The sequence below is a fragment of the Amphibalanus amphitrite genome, unplaced genomic scaffold (genome assembly GCF_019059575.1).
Source record: "Amphibalanus amphitrite isolate SeventyFive unplaced genomic scaffold, NRLGWU_Aamphi_draft 000098F_arrow, whole genome shotgun sequence".
Taxonomy (NCBI): Eukaryota; Metazoa; Arthropoda; class Thecostraca; order Balanomorpha; family Balanidae; genus Amphibalanus; species Amphibalanus amphitrite.
This window is the reverse complement of record NW_024881593.1, coordinates 499,515-523,264: the sequence shown is the minus strand read 5'-3', so window position 1 is coordinate 523,264 and position 23,750 is coordinate 499,515. Positions and strand designations below refer to the sequence as shown.

The 23,750-nt window shown below is 47.4% G+C and overlaps 1 protein-coding gene across 3 annotated transcripts in view; it reads right to left on the bottom strand.

The window, feature by feature from the left end:
- LOC122380456 (hepatic leukemia factor-like) overlaps positions 1–23,750 on the bottom strand; it is a 59,422-nt gene that overhangs the window by 20,289 nt on the left and 15,383 nt on the right. Inside the window, exons 1-2 of one of the 3 annotated variants that reach the window (XM_043363617.1) lie at positions 11,001–11,111; positions 1,686–1,827 (exon numbers count right to left, since the gene is read on the bottom strand). In XM_043363617.1, coding sequence (XP_043219552.1) covers positions 1,686–1,803 — 118 coding nt within the window. In that variant the 5' untranslated portion in view covers positions 1,804–1,827; positions 11,001–11,111. Of the gene's footprint in view, positions 1–1,685; positions 1,828–4,091; positions 4,211–11,000; positions 11,112–23,750 lie in introns of those variants that run through there. The other 2 variants (XM_043363618.1, XM_043363616.1) reach the window with 2 other exon arrangements.

Sequence of the window (23,750 nt, the reverse complement as noted above, 5' to 3'; positions counted from 1 at the left end):
GCGTATTGAAGTCATAGGATGGCATTCAGAGTAAGTTGAAATTTCTCCCATTGACTTATAATGGGCCGGTCGCAAAAATGACCTGACCTTAGGTCATCGATATAAAAATTCCGAGATATACAAGTTGTAGCTCGTGATGACTTTACTATTTCCTGTGGGTTTCAAGATCATATCTCAACAACTGTGGGCTTGGTGGGATTGCAAACTTCGAAATTTACGTTTCGAGGTAGGGTCACTTGACCTGACCTGGTGACCTGACCATAGGTCACCTGGGGTCAAAATTTTTACTCAAGGTGTGCAAAAGTTGTGAGAACAGGTATGCAAAATTTGGCGGCGCTACGCGCCGCCGTTTTCTCGCAATTTGCGAAAAACCACAGGGGGGGGGGTTGAAAACAACCCCCCCCCCCCTGCAGTGCGCGTGTTAGAGGGACTGTTCCTCCTCGGGGAAAGACCTGATTGAGAGCCAAACTAACCTGTGTGCCAAAATGTTCACATGCTGCAATTGTCACGTCTTCCCAATTTTCGTTAATCAATATTTGAAAGCCAGTCTCGATTATGAAAGCTTAGCAATTTTGCGGCCAAATTTGAATTTCATTATGCAGTATATTTGGGCATTGGAAATTCGAGCCATCAGACAAATCTTATGAATTACAAAACCTTTGAATCGTCATTTTCATGCATCGTCATTTTCATAATAAATATCACCATGATCCCACAAATCTGTGCGTTTTATGAGCTACGTTTTATGAGCCGAACTATGAGTTTATGAGGTATTATCGCTTTTATAGGCGTTAGGTGTTTAGGGGTTACGCCAAACACCTTACATTTTGGCATAGCAATCTGTCCTGATTTCAATGTGCATATGAGCGATATTCGTTCACTTACCGTCAAACACAGGATCGAACTGCATACGGTGCCAGAGGCTCACAAAACTGTGTCAATATCTTTTGCTGCACACAAGACACTTCATTGAAATAAACTGAAACCACTTTTAAAGAAATTAAAAATACGAGACCTATAATCTCTTAACCTTAAAAAAAACGTAGATAGCAGTCTTGTATAACTGCTCATAAAAAGCATAGATTCACAATAGTTTTCCATCATCCGTTATATTCGCAGTTTACGGCGAGAGTTGATACTGATGCTGGCAGATATGGTACGTGGAAGCGAGGCGAACAGCATGCAAATTGAAGTTAGTTTGCCAGTCATTAAGGTATTTAAATTGATCTCAGTGACTTTAGATGATACTGCTATTTTGATGCTTCTTTGACAATAGTTAGAAACTGAACCATCATTAGGTATGTCAGCGTTAAGTCTCATGAGTGACTCGATGGATATTTTAGCATACAAATGCGGTAAAATTTAAGCGTGTACTATACACATATAACAAATGGTCGGCACGATATTAAGTACTTGGGCTCATACATGTTCTTTTTGCCACATGAGACGCCCAGTAAAGTACGGACTAATCTACAAAATCGCGGAACAGTCCCTCTAAACTGCCGTGTCGTGGAATAACCATGGTATTGGTGGGAAGTGAGAACAGAGTGAGACACGTGGGAAGGAAGGTGAGAACAGCGTGACACGTGGGGGGGGGGGGTGATAGCAGGGTGGTGAGACCTGAGATGTAACGCTGAAATTACATAACGCCCTGCGGGGCTGCCGCGTGCGCGTCGTTATCTCACCTGCCAGGGCCTCCGGCGGAGGAGTCGGGGGTGGCAGCCAGTAGGGCAGCATCGGCTGCAGGTAGGCAGGCGGCTGCAGCAGGGGCGTACGCGCCGCCGCCGTTCGGGCTGCGTCCATGGCCAGCGGCCGTCGCTGGCGCTCCTGAGGGGTCGACGGGGCACCGGTCACTGGTCGGTCACGGCGGTGCACCGTCGCGTACGGCGCGCGGCCGCGGCCCGAGCGAGCGAGCGAGCGCTGACCGGCTGCCGTCGGGGCGGCGCGCGCGGCGGCCGGCCGCTCGATACCGGGCCACCGGCCGCCGCCGCCGCCGGCTCACCTGGGCCCGAGCGATGGCCGAGAGCTGCAACTCAGCCATCGATCCCGACAGATGGACGGCGCGGCGCCGGCGGCCGCACTGGCTGACCGGTCAGCGCCCGGCGCCTCTCCGGCCAACACTCAGCTCACAGCCTCAATTACAATCTATATGGGCCAATCAACACGGTTCAGCGCTGCCCACTGCACTGATTTGGAAGAGAGTCTACGTCAGCAATTAGCTATCAGGGCATTCAGCACTTGGTTAAACTAGTTAGCTGTAGGTGTTCCATGCCGACAGTTTATCCAGCGTTTGGCCGGATCAGCACTCGGTCCGGCACGGTTGGCCATCTGCCTTTCAAACGTTACATCCGACATGTCCAGGACTTCGCATCCGTGCCGGTCTATGCGATCCTCCATAACTAACTTGAAACGTAACTAAGCTCCTTTTCTTTGACTCTTACTGTTTTAAATCATTTAAACAGCGACGTGAATCGCCACGAAATATCTAGCCATTAATTTTGCAAGTTTAATATCATTAGCGCATTCCAAAACATTTTCGTTCTGACAAAATAAAATTGGTTCTGGCTACAAAGCATGCTTTCTTCCAATGCCCACTAACTTCTGAGAAGTAAATACATTTAGTCGGCTGCATAATTATTTAACATTAATTATCAAGCGAATATCGCGATATGACTGAGCCCGAACCAAAACACTGATCAATGCGGTTGATCCGCACATTTCAATTTCAATTCAATGCATTCAACAATAAGGCAAAATGTAAACGGCTTTAGAAATTTCTTAACTGTTTGGAAAGTTATAAAGAACATCTAACATTAATTTAGGACCGACCACGTGAGTAAAATTACAATCGCAAATATCGTCAAAGTACTCGTACAAAAGAGTCACGACAATAAGGGGCACATATAATTTCCTTTATGACGAAGTAATGCGTCTTCTGAGACGAACTAATGCGTTTTCTGGGAAGATTAATGTAAGAAAAGGACTTGATTTCAATAAAAAAACAAGGCAGAATCGTCTATTAGAACGATAATGGGTAATGGAATCTTCAGACTCCATCTCTGTATCACCGTTGCCCATTACGTTTCCTCACACTCACCGCTGAAAATAGTCATAATGAGGCTATCAAATGTCGTGGAAAGTGACACCAAGCGCACTAATATAGAGAGCATTTCGCTAATTTAGTTGATTTTCAAACATTTTTTTTAACTAGTAGCTTCAGAAAAGACGCTTTTTAAATGGCCTCCTAGCAATAAAATACCAACTGGGTGAATGAAGTAACTTGATGATTTAAAACAAAGGTCATTATCTACATATGCCAGATAGAACTTAAGTCAGGTGTTTAAGTAGTGGAACTGTAGTCGAAATCATCAATAATTATTTCATTCACATAGCATTTGGTATTTGATTGTTAGGAGGCCATTTAAAAAGCATCTTTTCCCTAACTACTTATGCCTATGCCTTACATATACCTACAAGTGATTCAACAAGTGAACATTATTTCTGACTTTTTTCCTAAAAAGAAAACAATTCAATATAAGGACTACGATTGAGCGGCAAAGTACATTTGTACTTAAGCTTAACACTGCTCCTTTGATTCAGTTTAGTTATGGGTTGGATAAATGACTAGGGGACCAGTTATTTCCAAAGGTCGCTTTGCAAGGAAACCCTGTGAAGATCATAAGAAAAGACAGCATGGCAAAGCCGATCTCACCATTCTAACTTTCCAGCAGCCACACAAACATTTTGTTGTAATTTGTACTGCCAGATCACACACAAGTTACATCACATTGTTCACGGTAATAATGAATTATAAAACAAACATTCACTGATATCCTTAAATCAATTTAGGCGCCATACTCCTGTGAAGATAAGTACATACCTGTATGCATCGCCTCCGCAAGAGATTTGTAACGTCTGAACATTCTTACAACTTACACATTGTTGAATATTTAAACTCTTTACAGGTAAGCCTATATCTCGTTTTGCATGCATATATGCTTTATTTTATTATTCGATATCTATTGAATTATCCCTTCACCAAGAAGACTCGGCTGTTCTTCCGAGTCCGCTCAGAGGCGGACGTTTGTTACCTTCGCAAATAAAGACGTCTCCGGTGTAACTAGGTATCCATGTGGGCGCCGACCATGCCGTCAGTGGGGCGCGCAAACCGTCCTCCTCACTCCGCCGGCTGTGCGGCCGGTGCTACGTCTCCCGGTGAAATATCACGAGCCGGCCGCCACGGCCGGTTATATATTCGGCCAATACCGACTGTGGATCCCCGAACCTTCCATTCGAACCGGTGAATCATGGGTTTTTCCACGAACCCCCTTATTTGGTATATGGGAATGCTCTGGAGCCAGCGGTCATGACCTCACAGACACGTATCCCCAAAACGCGCGGCCTATCACCGCTCGGCCCGGGCCAGTGTGACGTCATCCGTAGCGTCACAGCGCGGGAAGGCCAATGCGATTGTTTTGGTGGGAGACACGCGCGTGTCATGTGGCCCAGCCCACTGCGCAGTTACTGCACTGCAGGGCCAGCAGCTGCGTGCCGGAAAAGTTCCGCTAGCCTCGGCAGACCGATGCGGCGCGGCGATTAACAAATAAACCGGTCCGATTACGACTGCGGATGCCCATTTTTACTCCTTCTCTCCCTTGTTTGTCTTTCTGAATGGTTGAGTCAGGCGTGGAAAGTGCGAAGACGCGGACACGGAGTGGCTCGGGTGGCTTCGCTGAGCTGCAAGGACATCCCTCCGGGACTTCAGTGTTTTCCCATCATGACTTCATAGTTAAGCCCACCGGTGTGGCGGCTCTCTCTATAATCCTGCATTGCGGAAAAAAGAACATCAAACTATCTGAGGTTGGTGATTTTGGAACACAAATCTTAGACGTATAGCAATAGGCAAAAACTACGTCATGCCCGTGTGCCGTAATGTTACGTTTTATCTCTTTCCATGCATCTCAATGCATGGATCAATTTCTCTTTGATTGACACCTCTTTCTGACACGCTTCTTTCGATAGGGAACCACTCTCATTGTTTTTGGGCTCGCGGTCACTGGCAGTGGACTTCTCGCAAATCATCTACATCCTCGTTGATCAATCCCTGAAGGCCAAGCGCCTCGCTGCAACTGGTTGTCCATGAGGTCCCCATGAAACCCACGCGCTGGATTTGAATACGAAAACAACCCGCTGCAAAGGTGTCGGCGTCGAGCCCACTGAGGCATCACCGATCGAAATTTGGCCCAGCCCAGCTAACACGATGTCTCACGCCACCAGCACCATCCATTTATCGTCTATTACATTGTATCGTATATAACTAACTATTGTATTGTAACTAACTATTGTATATAAACTAAGTAAGTAAGTACCGGGAGCCAGATGAGTCTTCAGAGTCGCGGATTCTTCAATCGATCGGGGTCAAAAATAGCGCGGCACAATCTCGCAGCAGACTGAAGCGCTCAATGCGTCGGATCTGAGTCGCCATCAGATTCACGCCTGGCCGACACTTATTGACCAAATGCTGGTGATTTACGTAACCGATGGTGTTCGGAGCCAGTGTCAAGGTCGGTGTCCAGGTCAGTCTCCTGGTGCAGGTCAGCTCCGGAACGGAACGCTCATATGCATTTATTACTTGGTGGGTGCAAGTCGAACGGACTGGACATAGGCGCAGGCAATCGGCAAGGACACCTGCAAGCCGAGACCTGACCAGCCGGTCCTGCCAGAGTTGCAAAATACCGGGTTTAACGTATTCCTCCTTGCGTGTGTCGTAGCGAATGAGTGGGTGTGCAATAATGAAGAGTGTATGATATGTATTGTATGTACGTGTGGATGGAATCGCCGGGAAACGTGAGACGGGACAGGTTCACGTAATACGTCAATGTGCTAGGCAACTCATTGAGCGGGTCGTACATTCATCGTGTTGATCGTGCTGCTCAAAAATCATCACACCATACTTAAATTCTCATACGCCGAGATATCTCTAGAGCATTATCCTAGCCCTGCAGGAAACACGTGATCTTTCCTGCACTGCTTTCTGGCACGGGTTGATGACATCAAGATACCTATAAGAAACAGGTAGATCCGATGTTTGAAAGTAAAGCCCCAGTCACAAATTTGACGCACCTGTGACATTTCCTGACACCCACGTGACTATTGTAATAACTTTTGTGTTTTGCGATGTTTTGACCTTATTTAAAGTACTGAAAGCTCAAAATGTATGATTAATGTTGTTTAAAGCAGCATATTAATAATTATGTTTGTAAATTATCGATAAGCTGCTTATAGCAGGTCACGTGATTGCTACCAGATTATGTGCTCAGAAAGCATCTTTTCAACTTCGATTTTGAACAGTTTTTACCTCCTTTGAGGCCAAATGATGGACGGTTTGAGGCACACGATGAAATGCTGAATCTATTGATGCCAAAATTTGTTCGTTTTTTGCATTTTTAGACTAGTATATCCTGGCTCAAACTTTGACCAGTTTGTGTGTAAACCCTATGGTGAAGGGAAAACTTCACGCCCAGCAGACGTCTTTACAGTGCTGCCAAATCGTGTTTGGTGGGGGTCGGATGACATACAGTTCTGGAGTGGTAATTTGTTGTTAAAAATCTTTAAAAAAGGTGATTTTGATATTTAAATTGTGAGTTAATGAATGGATAGCAGTTAAACGACGTATGGGAAATTTTTTTACTGAACTTGCTCTGGAAAAAAATGGAAACCTCGGTCGCCTCGGTGGCCTCGGTCTTCAAAAAATCTCCGGCACTCGGATAGGCCTCGTGCCAACGATTTTTTAAAGACCTCGGTTTCCATTTTTCTTTCCCAGAGTCGTTCAGTAATATATATTGACGTGCTTATACGGGGATGCATTTTACATCCGGTGCTCTTATTAACATTGTAAGTGAAATTTTGTGTTCCTGACATGAGATAACACCGGTCGGCAGATGTATGTGTGTAATTTGTAGTCCAAAACACCTTGATGGATATCTTTAAAGGGACTATCCCACCTTCTAAAATGTTGTTAAAACCAGTTAAATTGTGCCCGACTTTATAGATTGGATGACCAGGAACACGGTTCTGGCATTTATTTTTCATTAAACATCTTAGGCTTCCCATATTCCAAACACAAACATTCAAATATGTGACGTCACAGCCCAAAATTACCTCCTTCCCAGGCCACATTACTGTCATAAAGCTGATTCTTTTTACTCTGTAGGCACCACAACAAATTTCAGACCAAGTTTCAAGCGATTTTTCAACGAACAAACCCATTTAAATCAGAATGACTAAACGAGGTGACGTCACACTAACGGTCGCTCCATGTTGAAGATAGGGCCTTGTACAAGGCCCATTTTTAAATGAAGGGAACGAATTTCTTCAACACCAAGAGGCCGCGGGGGTTGCAACCTAGATAGATAGTGGTTTCTGAACCTCGCCGCAAACTTGGCTATCTCAACTCAAACCCCATGTTAAAGGTGGGATGGTCCCTTTAAGTGAGACAAAGCGTTCGAATGTCGCGCATCCAACTTGGATGTGCCACAGTGAATACTGCTGGCCGTTAAAAAGCACGTGTTTAAAGCGGTACACGATCCGCCGATGCTTATCCGACCGTCTCTTGTCACTGTTCGTGTGCTACAACAACAAAATACCCCACGCCACAAACGTCAACATCGTTAAATGCATACGACGCTGAGGTGGATGTATGGGACTACATGTTCTACTGGTATGCACGTGCACTTGCCACCGACGTCTGGTCAGCCGGCTCCTCCCATCTGATCGATAGGGTCTCACGCCGACTCCGTGAATGTAAAATAGTGAGGATCTGCCTAACCTATGCGGTAAGTAAGCACATCGGATACCAGAACTTGCACTTCATGGGATCTGCAGCTACAGCGAGTGGAATACACGACTTGAATGTCCTTCCTATAATGGAATGCCTTGGCTCTTTCAAACAAACAGCAGACCTTCAGCAAATAAGCCGGCAGTACAATTGGAAATGCTGCCTGAACACATGGAGGCCCTGATGATGAGATTTCTCCCTTGTCGGGTGAGACAAACCGCGACACGCTGCTTAAGCAGAACTATCCTATCAAAACATTGAAAAGGACGGACATTCTGTCCGCCAGCCTCTCGTCTTGGTAAGGGTTGGCGTCGAAGAGCTGAATCGTAAACGAGCTGGACGACTCCTCCGGTCAATTGACGGCGCCATCGGTGTCCAGCGGTACCGAGGCCGCCGAACAGGACTCAGTTTGGGGCACCCTGCTGACTCAACTTTGCATGACGCGTCTATCTGCGCAGAGCGGAATTGCACGGCAGCCCTTAATTCGCAGCACTAGCGTGCAATCAACTCATCGTCCTTGCTTAATAGCTTCCTTCTTGCTTACGTCTATTTGCCATGTTTTGCTGGGAAGTTTTCCCTGTACCTATATCTCGTGCGTCTCATGTCAACACCATCGATAGTCCATTTAGAAGCTTCATAAAGGCAATTAAAACTGAGGCATACTTTCTTCGCGTAGAAAGAATGGCGTAAACATCCCCTATTTTGATTTATCGCTAAGTAGCAATGTGCGCAACAACTGGCGCGCTGCCTTGACGGCTTCTATTTTTTTCCTTAGGTAAACCAGCCAAACTATTGCGTTCCAAATGCCATGGAAAAGACCACTGATATGCAGCCTCATGTTACAGATGCACCAGTTCCGCCGTATACTAATTTCGCGGGCCATTCTGCTGAGCACGGCTGAGGGTTTCTGAGCGGGCCACCGTCCTCGGTACGGGGACCGCGGCGGTGCCGGTGAAGGGCGACAGAGCCCGGCCAGCAGACGGCCCAGAGCAGCGGCTGCACGGCCTCCCTAACGCGTCCACAGACCCGCGGCTGCAGAGCACGCGGCTGATAGCGAGCCCGGCCGAGACGCAGCCGCTCCTCAGTCCATACAGCGGATCGCCCAAATACTCAATACCACCGGCCCAGCGCTTCTCGGTAAAAGGTAGGCACAGGCACGGTGACTATAAATAGGCACAGGGATGTCGTCCGCCGGACACGTAGGCATATGCTAGGTGAGATTATATGGCTTTTTCATTAGAAGCCATCTCATATGATCTTCCCTGGGATCGACCGGAAACTGTTGCTACCTGACGCAATATATAGCGGCGCTGGTAACTGTGCCATCACCCACTGTACGACTCACAAGACGAGCAGCTTGGAACAGATTATCGAAACCATATGACACACACATACATAACGCTCGTAGCTTAACGCAGTAAACTACGCAGTTGTGGCCTATCCCAAGTTTGTCACCACCAACAGACATTTGACTGCTTTGCTTGGAGGTGTGTCATCAGGCGGTATTGTAACGGTATGTGACTACACACTGCACTCTGCACAGCAATAATCAGACACCTGATGGTTCAAATCAGAGTCTCTGGTGTAAAAATAAAGATCCGTTCCCCGAATACTGGCACTGTGGCCCGCTTGCAGACAGCACCGCCGACTCTAAAAGCCAGTTTATAGTAGCCGTGACGTCACCGCTCGCGTACCTGGGTACTACCGAAGCGTTTGGGGTCATCGGGTACGTTTCATAACGGCCGGTACGCTGATCTGTGATGCATGGCTCTGGCTCAATTACAGTGTAATCGGACGTGCCTTGAGCTACTGGCTCAATTAGGGACAAACCGGTATGGGGACCATCAGCGGCAGAGGTCGAAAGAGACATCGCCCGGGTACGCATCGGATTGACGCATGGATCCGGTCGTGGGGTTACCCTAGGGTTTTCCAAATGCCGCTGCGGTACACTCGAGGGCAGATTGATGTTCCACCACTCCCTACCCATCGGGCGATCACATGGCTCAGCACTGGCTGCTGTCAGTGTTGCCTGCCCTCAGCACTGCTCAGCACTGCCTGCCAGTGCCAGTATTGCCAGTGCTGCCACTGGCAGCAGCCAGTGCTGAGCCATGGGAGCGCGATGGGTAGGGAGTGGTGGAACATCAATCTGCCCCCGAGTGTACCAGTCTCCACCCCATCTCGATCCTTCGATGAGGTGCGCAGTTGGCCCGTAGACAGTCCTGGCAGTTTCCGTTGGTTGACCGAGATCAGGTATAGCCGCTACACGGGCCACGCAGTGCGGCGGTGACGTCATGGCCCTTTCCATGACGCCGCGCGCGGCGCCCGGTGCCCGGCCGTTAGAGGTCTGCACCGGCCGGCTGCAGCCGCGGCTGGCTGCAGCCCCACGGCTGTGGGCCGGGGCGGCTGCAAATATCTCCAAGAACACGGCTACGGCTGTGGCCACGGCTGTGAGATTTCAAGCTCAATCTTAAGTACTCCAATATAAAATTTTAAATCCTTAATCTCACATTCTGATAAGCAGTCTAGCCTGTAAAAATCATGCAAAGGATGCCCAGCAACATTGAAAGTGGTGAAGCCTTTGAAAACCTGTAATGGTTTTACCATTTGTTGTAGGGGAGTTTGCACTCTGGTACAGAATACTAATTATAGGTACCAATTGTTCCTTCATCATCAAGAGCTTGACAGTTTCAGAAAATGCAGCATGTTGCATTGTCACATCCCTCTCAAATCAATCTCACCTGGTCATTAGGAGAGCACCTTACAGCTATTGAAGATGAGCGTTCAATAATTCTTTCAGGTAATAGAAAAAGAAATCACGCCTAGGTAAAGGCAGGTAAAGGCTTCATAAAATATTATCTAACATAACTCTTAGATGTATTTCTGGATTTTCGGCAAGTCCAATTACATAATATAAAACTGGCGCTTTATGTTCTAACTGGTGTGTGAGTGACCGCTAACAGAAAATGCTGATCAAATAAGCCAATGGAATTAGATTATAAGTGAACATGAACCTTACTTACGGTTAATTCACATGATGGTGAAAACCCTGAACACGTAATTCACATGACGGTGAAAACCCTGAACACAATATTTCTTACGCGAGCTGTTGACTTTACTAATAAAATGACGTCTTCTTCTGAAAATGTATAAATTTGATACTTACTCTTTATTTGAAAGCAAGTTTTTGACTACGTAGCATTATTATTTATTAATTATAATTTTTATGGCTGTTTATAGTGACACAAAACAATTTATTGCCACTTCTTTGCTATTGACGTCATTAAAAACTCAAGTAAAATTTTTGATTAAAAGAGGTAATTGTGGCTCGCACGTCCTTGGGGGATTTGAGCGAAGATCATTATTTGGAAAAATCAAAATAGAAGAATGTTTTTCCAGGGTATATTGAATTAGGGGGTATGTCCAAGTTTAGTATGCATGATCTCCAGTTATACAAATTATTGTAATTAAGGATTAATATCTACATTACAATTTTTTTAAATTTAGAGAACGTATATCTCGCTTTTTTCTTTTGATTGGAATAATACGATAATTTTAAATAAAAACTTTGGCCCTAGTTGGAAGCGAAGATTCTGGTATCAAATTCCAGTAGTATATTCGATATGGTGACAAGCTGGCAGGATTCAGAAGTTGCGCATCTGAGTCAATTTCGAATTGTTTGCCTAGCAACGGACATTTTCGGTCAAATTTCGCCTGCTGTTCGTGTATTTGGCTGGTACTTGAGTGATTTGGCTAGTTATTAAATATTTTCATCAGATTTTCAGCTTCGTTCCAGTAAGTGTTTTATCTCAAGTTTTCGGTATTTCAATTTCCATTGCGGAGATGCCAGGCTGTGCCGTTCCAGCCTGTCACAATGGTACGGCTGCACGCAAGTTAAATCCCGAGGGCACGAGGTATTTCTCCTTCCCAAAGGACCACAAGCTGGCCCTCCAGTGGTGGCACGCCATCAAGAGGGCTGATTCAGAGCTCGCAGATCATGCCGATCCTCGTGTATGTTCAGCCCATTTCGCTCCATCCGACTTCTCGGAATGTCTGTCCAAGTCTCGCAAGAGAAACCTTCTTCCAGGCGCCATTCCATCAATCATGATTCCGGCATGTTCCTCGATCCAGCCTCCTGCACGCACCAGGGACTTGACTAAGTCCAGGTAATGATTTGAAGTCCTCATTTTACTCAAGAAATTGTACTTATAAATCCTATTGGAACCTGACTTGGTACCTACCTAGGTACCTACCTATTCTTTTAATCCTATGCCTTTTTCTTTGTTGTATTTTAAACTCGTAGTGTAGTGGTAGTGTAGTGTAGTGTAGTGGTTTAATATGAAAGTGCCAAGCTATGTTTTGTGCTCTGGAGTCAGTGTTGGAATGGTTAACTCTTTCTGGTCCTGGTGGTAAAAGGTTCAACTTTGTGTGGGTCCCAAAACTCAAAAGGCTTAATGCTGGACCGTGTTAACCCACCCAGAGAATAAAATGCGAGGACCAGAAACTAGAAAGAGGACACAATGCCAATGATGACCATAGTATTGCATGAACTTGAACTTGAGGCCATATGGGATAAAGTTATGTCTGAAATCAGGGAAGTTACCTAATATCATTATAGTTAGTAGCAACTAGCAATAATGAAAAATGTTCGGCATATATCCATATTGGCTGCTGTTGATTTCATGCATTTATCCGTGAGACTAGGATAGTCAATAGAAGGTAATTTACATTGGCAATGTTTGGTTTCAGAGTCATCGAGTGTCATGGCTGCACAAAGCTGCAGGCAGAGAAGGATGCCCTGGAGGCAGAGAAGACCATCTTGCAAAATGAGAAGAAGGAACTTCAGCAGCAGCTTCTTGCCATCCAAGACAAGCTTCATGACCTGACCCTGGCCAAGGAGGCCTCTCGTTCGGCCATCAAAACTGGACTGTTCACGGAACAGCAGGTGAGCTGGCTTGAAGTTCATTTTTACTCATTTGGAACATGTCTATTTGCTTTTCTCTTGTATATCCTTGTTTTGAGTCATGTCTGTAACAGAAATAACTGCTAAACCTTGTCTCTTGTTGCTCAATGTCAATCATAACCTCCCACTGGCAAGTGTGGCCTGTATACAGGTGGAGTAAAATAGCAGTAATAGATAACTGAAGTCTTACCTATAGGTAGCATGTAGAAAATGTTTGTCATGATTGTTAAGTTTTGGAAACAGAGAAAATAAGTGCTTAGTAGAATGCTAAGTGGTGTGTCTATTGTCTAAATCCTTGGACTTTGTGCAACTTAGTACCTAGGTAGTCAAGATACATGGTTCCTGTTTGTTCTGCACAGACATGCACGAGAGCTAGAAATAATACACACCATTTAGTATTAACTATTAACTATGAACCTTAACCTGTGCCGGGTCAGGGGGAGGGGTGTTTGAACACCCCCCCCCTGCGGTTTTTTTTGTAAATAGGTCAGGTCATGTCTAGTGACCTCACCTCAGAAAAAGTTGCAATCCTCGTCATAGCTACACCGACCGAACGATCGCCTTGAAACTTTCAGCGATTGATAAGAGTAACAGTATGTACAAAATGTATATCTCGGAATTTTGATATCAGTGACCTAAGGTCAGGTCAATTTTGTGACCTCTCCATTATAAGTCAATGGGAGAAAATTGAAATGCGCCTATTTTGGACGAATGGTGTTCAAAACCCTCAAACATCGGTTCATGGGTAAACATGACACACTGAATCGAAAAAAGCACCTGTGACCCCTCTGTGTGACCCTGAGGTCATCTCAGGTCATGAACGGTCACCAGCAGTTTTTTTTTGCTATAACTTTTGATAAAGACGCGCTAGAGCGATGAAAACATGTCAGATGTATTCAGCTCGACGATATGGATCGACTGATATGCAACATGACCCTTTTCGGTCAGGTCATGACCTTGACCTGAGGTCAAATTTCAAAATGACCTTTCAAGGTCAACAAATGGCTCATTCGACGCGTCTCAACGAGAGAAACACGATGCTACCATGTCGTGGCACTCTTGAGTCAAAAGTTATTGCCGAAAACAGTTTTCGTCTATTTTTACAGTTTTTGCCCTCTGTAGGCTAAACTGTTTGACCTGAGGTCAAAACTGAGAACAATACTCAGAAGGGTCTGTAAAAGGGCTATCGAATGCGCTTTTCCGCGGCACTGTAGCTCCATTGGTTCCCGAGTTAGCCGTTGGCAAATTGTTGAAATTGCCTACATTTGACCTTTGATGACCTCTGGCGACCTCACCTTTGACCTGACCCAAAAAATGACCTTAGTGTTTCCGTCATATTTTTTACGCTCTATCGAATGCCGCTTACCGCGTGTCGCTACATGGCCCAGGAGCTGAGTTAGACGGGGGGGGGGTGTTCAGACACCCCCCCCCCCCGGCCCGACGCGGAAGTCGTGGAGCACCGGCCCGGCGCGGGTTAATGACATTGTCATTGTTATTGTTGTTTTTTACCGTCCAATTATAATCCTTTATCTGCTTAGCATGCACCTAGCCTAGGCACTTAGACAACCAAACCATCTTTGTAAGCTTATAAAAATGTCAATTACAGGAGATCACATTCAGTCATTTTTTCACAGGGGGAACATCTCATCACTGGGACGAGACCTTGTCCATGGACAGAGGACTCGTTACATGAGGCACTGCGGCACCGCGTCAACCTGTCCCGCCGACAGTATGAGTGGCTCCGCGGCAATGGCTACCCGCTGCCAGCACTGTCAACCCTGCAGCGCTACCTGGCCACCTTTGTCCTGCAGCCGGACAGCTCTGCCACACAGCTGGAGCTGTTGGCCAAGATGGTGCAAAACCTGACACGACAGGAACGCCAGTGCGTCGTGATGTATGATGAAATGGACATTCGGAAAGTGGCCTGCTATGATCAGCAACTGGATCAGGTCCTGGGACCGCACCGGCGCCTGCAACAGTTCCTGGTAGCGGGCATCTTCTCCAAGTGGCAGGTGCCAGTGCTGTTCCAGTTTGACTCTGCAGTCACTGTCGCCACGCTCCTCAGCCTCATCCAGGGCATCGAGGCTGCAGGTGCTGAAGTCGTGGCCACTGTGAGCGACATGGGTGGCTCAAACCTCGGAGTCTGGAAGGCTCTGGGTGTCTCACATGATGGACGCTCCTGGTTCCTGAACCCTGGAGACTCCAACAGGTGAGCATATGTATTTTCATGGATCTAAGCTGTTACATGCAAGATGCTTACTAAATACTAAGTTTGCAGATTGGGGGGGGGGGGTGAGCTTAGGTTCTTTGGTTCTGCCTCCTGGCTGCTATACGTGCTGCGATCATTGCTATGTTCAAAGGGCTTTGCCTTCTGACTAGTGGTTTTGTGCCTTGCACTGTCACACTGTTTGAGACTGTTGTCAACGCTTTGGAATCAGCCATTTTGGTGTCAATGTTGTTAAGTGGATTCATTTTAATGACAGTTTTTGTTACAATAAGTGTCAGATCTTAGTTATCTTGTATGCACCTATCCCCCCCCCACATATATGTATATGTGTCACTTCTGTTTTTATGAGCAATTATCTCTGCAGGACTTTATTATGCATGATTGTTTTGCAGAGCTAGTGAAGGAAAGTTTGTTTCTTTAATGTACACCGATTGCACTGCGTTTATATAGAAGTTAAAGTAAGTATCGACTGGATTATGCGATACACGCATGACGCGCCTGCTATTTGTCGTGTATGCTTTAAACCTTGTTGCCTTGCAGTTCACTAATGATGCATGGTTTTCATGTTTTCAGGAGGGTGTGGGTCCTGGCAGACCCTCCACACATCATGAAGAGGGTGCGTAACAACCTCCTGGACCACGGCATCCGCACCAGCCAAGGAGGTCTCCTCGACAAGGCCCTGATGGAGGAGATGGTGGCCATCAACGGCGCATCGGCCGAGTACCGCGTCGCCCACAAGGTGCATCTGGCAACCCATGTTCAGGTGAGAAAATCTACACTACAATGTGTGACCTGAGATCAAATATTCAGTCGGCATGGCCAAGATGCTTTTTCATAAAGTTAGTCAGACGTTTTTGAATGAATAGATTTCTGAGATCATAAGCCTCGATAAGCAGTGCTTGTGCGCAGATCATGACCACCCGATCGGAAAATTTCGTGTCAACGGCACAATTTACAGTCGAATATTGGAGCTGAACGCGGCCCACCCCGCTCACCGACTTTATCTGGCCTGTAACGCGACCACTGCCACTGACCACAGGTCATATTACCAATTAGAAACAAATGTGAGCGCCCGTAGTGACTCGAACCCGGCTCTCAACGCCAGGGCGGTGTTTCACGGCCGCTACTAGCACGCTTGAGTTACCATGTAGACATCAACAAACTCTGCATCAGTTCAGAGGTAAACGTGACACACTGAATCGGGAACTTGCACCTAATACCTATGACCCCTCTGAATGCTCCTGAGGTCATCTCAGGTCATGAAAGGTCACCAGCAGTTTTTCGACAATAACTTTTGATAAAGACGTGCTAGAGCGGTCAAAAACGTCAGATGTGTTCAGCTCGACGATACGGATCGACTGATATGCAACGTGAACTTTTCCGGTCAGGTCATGCCGTTAACCTGAGGTCAACTTTTCAAAATGACCTTTCAAGGTCAACTGTTCATTCGACCCGTCTCGACGAGGGGAACACGATGCTGGCAAAAGAAATGTCTGACTCTCTGGAGTCAAAAGTTTTACCGAAAAACTTTGTTCGTGAAAACGTCTATATTTAGAGTTTTTGCCCTCTTTAGGCTAAACCGTTGACCTGAGGTCAAATCTGAGGACATGGCGGCGAAAGAACGTTGAACGAGCTTTCGAATGCGCTTTTCCGCGGCGCTATAGCTCTGTTGGTTCCCGAGTTAGCCGTCTAGTGTTTCGAAAATTGTTGAATTAGACAATTTGACCTTTGATGACCTCTAGTGACCTGACCTTAAAAATGACCGAGCATTTTGGCCAATATTTTTGACGCTCCTTCGATTGCCGCTTACTGCGTGTCGCTACGTGGCCCAGGAGCCCAGTTAGATGGGGGGGGGGGGCGTGACCCCCCGAGCATGACACGGAAAAGTCAGGCCACCAACACGGCGCGGGCTAATTTAATTGAATTATTTCTGGTGGATGAGTAGATATGTGAAGTCAGAATGTCTAAAACATCTAATAAAAGCCGTTTTACGCAATAGTTCAATTTCGTCGTTTCATTTTCACCTAAAATAATGATGAAGGAATGATTGGCATAAACTTTTTTTTTTGCAGGTGAAGAACATGGCCCGACAGAAGGTGCGCCCGGCCATGGAGCTGCTGAGCGCCACCGTCGCTCTGGCCATCGAGCGTCACCTCGGACGGCGGGAGGAGGTGCGTGCACTGCGCGTCCTGGACTCGGGCATGGATGTCCTGAACGCCATCCACCCCAAGGACGTCAAGCCCCTGCGGCGAGGCTACAGCGGCACCACTGAGCAGGAGTCCGCCTTGACTGCGCTGGAGAAGGAGGCCCGGGAACTGCGAGTGTGTCCGCGGAAGGATGCCCTCCTCCCCTTCCAGAAGGGGATCATCCTCTCCGTGTCCTCAGTCCGTGGCCTGCTCCAGGACCTGAAGGCCAAGTTCGGAGAGCAGACCTATCTTCTAACGCGCCGGCTGAGTCAGGACAGACTCGAGGGATTCTTCGGAATGGTGCGCAGCGGCGGCGGGTCGAACCTCAACCCGACGCCGACCGAAGTACGCTCCAGGCTGCGCCTCCTCACGCTGCTGTTCGCCATCCAGCGCGGAGTACGACCGCTGAGCGGCGCCGGTCCGACTGCGCCTGCCCCGGCGGTGCCTAGCAGCGGAGAGGAGGCGGACGACCGGGACCCCGACTGGCTGGCGCAGCTGGCGCCACTAGAGCAGGAGCTGAGTCAGTCTGCCCTGGATGACGAGATGGCCGCCGACCTGCGGGAGTTCGCTCCGAGCCAACACCAGCCGGAAGCCGATGACAACCTCGAAGCGGAACTGGCCGAAATGGAGGAGCTGCTCAGGTCGGTTCCCGCGCCAGCCGCCGCACCGCCCGCCTCCGGAGCAGTCACCGGCGCCAGAGATCTGGAGACGGGCGTGTCGGCCAGAGATAGCGCTAAGGTATACGTCGCAGGCTACGTGTCGCGGAAGCGGTCGGCCGAAGACGGAGCGGCAGCGGCGTCCTCCGGCGCTGAACAGGACGAGCCGATGGGAGCCCTGTGGACGCGGCTGAAAAGCTTGGGCGGGCTGACCGTGCCCACGGCTGACTTCATGGACGTCTTTGACCAGATGGACGCCGCCTTCTCTGTGCACCACTGTATGGAGCCGGACGGTCTCAGCCGAAGGCCCGGAGTGGTTCGCGACTTCGAGGCGGTTCTGGAGTCCAAGTTCCGGTACGCGACGTCGCCTCAAGTCCGCCGGGTCTTCGCGCGCGTGCGGACTTTCATAGAGCTGCAGAGGCTGAACACTAAGCACCGAGCCCGAGTGAGCTCGGACGCGCAACGGGAGGGAAGGAAGCGTCGCCAGTATGTGCCGTCCTAAGGGCGTGGACTTGCGGGAGATGGTGAGCGTCATTGTGTGAGTGCGATGACTGTGATCGTCTGTTTAATAGAACGTATTGTTTGGTTCATGGCGCTACTTGATGTCACGTCGGGCTGTTAACGTTTCTGGTGTGGAATTTCACATCTTATTCTTGTGGTAAAGGTTTCCTGAAGCATGTGTTGCTAAAGGCTGTATTTGCTACTGCCAATGATCTCGGACGTGTCCGTTAGCTCTAATGAGTGCCAATGCGTGTTGCTCCTGCTGTAGCATTTGTCTTAGCGATGTCATTTGTCTTCTTCTTTGCTAAATGCACTCATTGATTCGACATCATCGCCCACTTATAGATGCACCTATATATGTGGGTGTCCTCGATCCTTCGTGATGATAAATGTACCTAAGTGTAAATGAATGGGTGTCCTCGGCCGTTAATGATTGTGCGAATGTGCAAATGAGGAAAATATCACAGAGTTCCCGACCCCGTGATTTTGGATTATGGTTTATGAGCGACATATCGCGTTTCTTGAGTATCCTATGGCATCTAACCGGAGAGGTGCCGATATCGTGGTTGACGGTTCAGGTCTGAAGATGGGGGACGTTTTGAGCGTGTGTATGCCGTTTATGACACTGATTCAGGATCAAGAGGAGGCAAAATGTTTTCACGGGCATAAAAACGTGCTGATACTTATCGGAGGTGTCCATGCAAATTGCAAACCCATATCGTTTGAGGGACCTAACTAGTAGTTTGAGCTACGATTCCGGCACAGTTTGAGAATCCATTGTTATTTTGTGAAGTCAATGCATAATGTTTTAAAGCTACATACCTTTGTGACCATGTTAAGGTGTATGCCGGGCGCCAAAAAGCTACCTAAGCGAAACATTGATTGGTGACCTGTAGTACATTAAATGTTGTAGTTATAATAAAAGAGAAAATTGATAGGGATAGTCGTCAATCTAACACGGAGGTAACAACATAAGGGTTGTCACCAATGCCGAACATTTGGCGTTTCTAGGTTCCATAGAAGTTAATCCTCTAGTGGGGGTGATCGTCAGCTCCACCCGTTGTGAATTCGCGTTTTACAGGATGTCGTAGGCGGGCGCACAAAATATTAATTGAACCCGTTCTAGAGATGAACCATTCGAAAGCAGGATATATAACTTTTAGGGCTGCGGAGTCGGAGTCGGTAGGAGTCGACAGCTATGGCCGGAGTCGGAGTCGATTTTGGAAACTGGAGCTGGAGTCGGAGTCGCTAGTCACCAAAAATCTAGCGACTCCACAGACCGGGCAGGGCTGTAAAGTCGGTCGGAGTCAGAGGTGGAGATCTCGGGGGGGGGGGGGGGTCAGGACCCCCCTGAAAACGACTTACTGCTATGTAAGTCAATGGTACTGCATCCAGCCCGCCTCCATCTGCCCGGCCTGGCCCCCCCCCCCTGACATTTTGACAGATCTCCACCCCTGGTCGGAGTCGACAGTTCTGTCCGGAGTTGGAATTAGAGTCGGAGCTGGTTTTTGAAAGCCGGAGTCGGAGTCGGAGTCACTGAAAATCCATAGACTTCGTAGCAGGGCTGCAGAGTCGGAGTCGGAGTCGGAGTCGGAGTCGGTCGGAGTCGACAGTTGTGACCGGAGTCGGAGTCGGAGTCGGAGTCGATTTTAGAAACCCGAGCCGGAATCGGAGTCGGAGTCACCGAAAATCTGTCGACTCCGCAGCCCTGCTAGGTCTGCGGAGTCGGAGTCGGGAGTTGGAGTCGGTCGGAGTCGACAATTCTGCCCGGAGTCGGAGTCGGAGTCGGAGCTGGTTTTTGAAAGCCGGAGTCGGAGTCGGAGTCGGAGTCGCCGAAAATCCATCGACTCCGCAGCCCTGCTTCGTAGCCCTTATTTCGTTTGCCTCCCATTTCTCAAATATTTCGTTTGCCTGCGTTTCTCCCACCCATTACATACACAAAAACATTGATCGCGCTGGGATTCGAACCCGCTGCTGAGGCATATGCCTATTTTCAAAGGCTTGGGAACATCATTTCCTCGCATGCAATCGAAAAGTAGTCCACAGACAAAACATTGAGCTACTTATGAACTTTTCAAAAGTGCAATACAGTTAGTTATTTCGTACAAGATGACAAATAAATTGAGCGTAGTAGATCAGAATTCTGCCATTGACTCAATGTAAAACATGGTTACCTTCTGTCTCTTGGGAACACGATTTAGCAGTCCCAAATCAAAAAACACTTCCAAAAGCGACAAAAGAACATGAAATTTCCAACAAGATAGGATCTCGACTTTCCCAGTTTCTGTCAAGAATTTTCCAGTAAACCGTCCTAAAAATCACCAATTTATCATTGCAGTCTATGGACCTAGTATGCTTTGTATCCCAAGACTAGCTCGGGCTGCCATATCTGTTGGGAGGGGGCCGTGTTTTTCTTTCTTGGATGCTCACTAGTGTTTTGATGCCTTGCATATCAAATTAGTTTGAGACTTGCCCAGAAGGCTGCTTCAAGTCTGGCATATCACACCCCAGAAAATATGCAAGGTAAGAAAGAAGCAAGAGTTTTGACTAGACAATCTCTGTTTGACAGTCCATCAACTTGAGTTTCATTTTCCATACCTAACATTGATAATGAAAAGCATCATGGTCTGTTGTTCTGTCCCACAACCATGCTTCAGGATTTGGCATTAGATGTCTACACTGCTAGTGCTTCTATTCTGGTTCGTTGTTTATTGTTTCTGTTGTTGTAGGTACCTAGGTACCTACCCATCTTTCTTAACCCCTTGCAAGGGCTTGTGTAGGCAATAGGCATGCGTTGCGCATCAGGCTTCAGGCCTTCGGCCTAAAGCCAGATACACAACCACTTAACCTATGATGCTTCATGAGCTTGAGAATCTATAGCCGATTGCAATGTGCTTTTGGCTATATGTTTCAACTAAAAACAACATATTATATACTATTTGGTTGCATTTCATTGAAAGTATCCACGGCCGGCTGACGGCTGGCTGCCCACAGTTTGCCACGGCTGTGGGCGGCTGTGGCTGTGGAGCCACGGCTGCGGGGCGGCTAGGCTGTGGAAAATTGCAGCCGTGCAGAACTCTACCGGCCGTCATATGGGCGGCCGCTGCCGGTGCCAGTGTGCCGACCGCCTGCACCTGCGGCCGGCCGCCAATGTTCCCGGCGCATGACCGCGGTGGCAGCACCTGTCAAACCAACTCCGAAACCACGCAGGCCGGCCAGTTTCCGAGGCGGAGTTACTGCCAAGGCCGGGCCTGCAGAAACGCACCGCCATCGCTATTTTACCGACCGCTGGTTGTAAGTACGCTGGCCGGAGGCTCCCCTGCTGAACACCGTATGTACAGCCGCCACCATGTCGAACGGCGGGTTCACAGCAGACAACGCTCTGCGACCCGGGAGTTTCCAACCCTGGCACAAGCCCGATACCACGGGGCAAAGAGTCTCACAGGGCGAATGACTGAGAGTTCTTTGTGTCTTCGGTTTGTCCCTTATACTGGGGGTCGATTCCGTTTCAAGTTTATCCGTTTAGGCTGTATAAAATCACCCGGAGTCGAGGATAGTAGCTGGGATTGGGGAGAGCTACAATCCGGAAAGCAAATTCGTATACGTGGGCTGCAAGCTATCAAGGCGTTAGACGCGCAACATGGCTGCAGCTCCGTTAAAGGGAGATAATGAGCTTTCTTTTTTCTTAAATAAAAATTACTCGACATCTATAATTTCTACTGTAGTTTCTATAAAATATGAAAATTTCCTAGCACATTTTCGTATGTGAAAAAGGTTTTTATTTTTGCAAAAAGAAGCAGTACTTGCAGTACTTGTAACACCCACCGAAATGCGTTGTCCTTCTCTATAAAAAAGTTGCAGTATATGGCGCTTTTGTTTGAAACAGCGACGCTTGGGTTTTTGTTTATGTTATCGCCTTGTCGTTGCTTGGTTGTAAGGATTCTAATTTGAATTAGAGTTAATTCGGTTTAGAATTAATTAGATTCTAATTCGGGGGTACATAGTGCCTACTCTTCTTTGTTTCCAAGTATTATTTTGCGCCACAAATGAACGGCATGCGCCAGAAACGCAGTCAAATCTTGCGATTGCGACTACGAAATTCATTATTTTGGCCTCAGAGCCTGAAGCGAAAAATACAAGCATATTTATTTCAAAAAGACTTCAGGTTTGTCGAACGGTGTTATGAGAATTTTGATAACAGTACTGCATAAGTTTTTCAGTGATGCCGCAAAAGTGTTGTATCTATCTTCTTTTATTGTGCAGTCGGCGGGACCGATTCAAAATTGAGTCGTTGCTACTAAAATAGCAGCATATGGCGACAGATGATGAACAGGAAAAATAGTTGCGTAAATTTAGACATAAACCACCCCCAAACCACACTGTAAACCAAATTGACAAGTCTTGTGTAATATAACCAATCATCTCTTGGTATGTTTACCAACTGATACTTTTCAAACAAGCCGTTGTCTGGTGCATTGCTTGTCAGGTGACAACTACGAGTCAATAGTTACTATGCACACCAACTTCTCAGTATCCAGACCAACTCTACATTTGTTTCAACGTTTGTTTCTTAACCAGTTTTGGAAACTTGTTGCCGCATGGTTATTTTACCGGCGCCTAACTTGTACTGGTCAGCTGGTCAGCATACACATGGTCAGCTGCGCCCGTGACGTCAGACTTGGCGGACCAATCAGCGGTCGCCGTCCGGCCCCGGCGCGGCGGTTTCAAACCGTTCAAACCAGCAGTTGTCGCGCGGCCGCCGTGCAGCATGGATCAGCGACGAGGGCTGTTCCAGCATTTGTGCAGTAAAAAGTGAAATCTGTGAACTGTGGTGTTCGTGCTGTGAGTGAGGCCCGCTCTGGCCTGCGGGACGCATTAATCGTGCCTATACCCGCGGTCGAGACGCCTCCCTTCCCCTGCGCGCGCAATGTAAGTGGGCCAGACCTTTGCATGCACATGTGAGCAGATGTTTTGCGGTCGGTGTTTTTTATATATAAATACATTTATTTGCCTTTAATTCAACTCTTTGTATTTTTAACTTAACTGATGGACATACGAGTATATGGGCTGTAAAAGCTAATCTGGTTGGCGATCATGATTTATTCGAATTATCTGCGTGATCGTGCAACTGCCATGATTGTTATGGTCAATGTGGAAATATTCGTCATACGGGCATGTTATACTTCTGGCTTGATGCGATGCACAAAACCATGTTCTTCCACATACGCAGCAGTTCTTGCTTCAAGGACTTATATGCTGACGGTGCACGATAGGTATACCTACCTCATGCATTTACCACATCCATTCGAAAATATGCACTTGGAATTGTCTCCAGTCAATAGTATTAATTACATACTGCGTGATGTAGGTACGTGACCGTAAT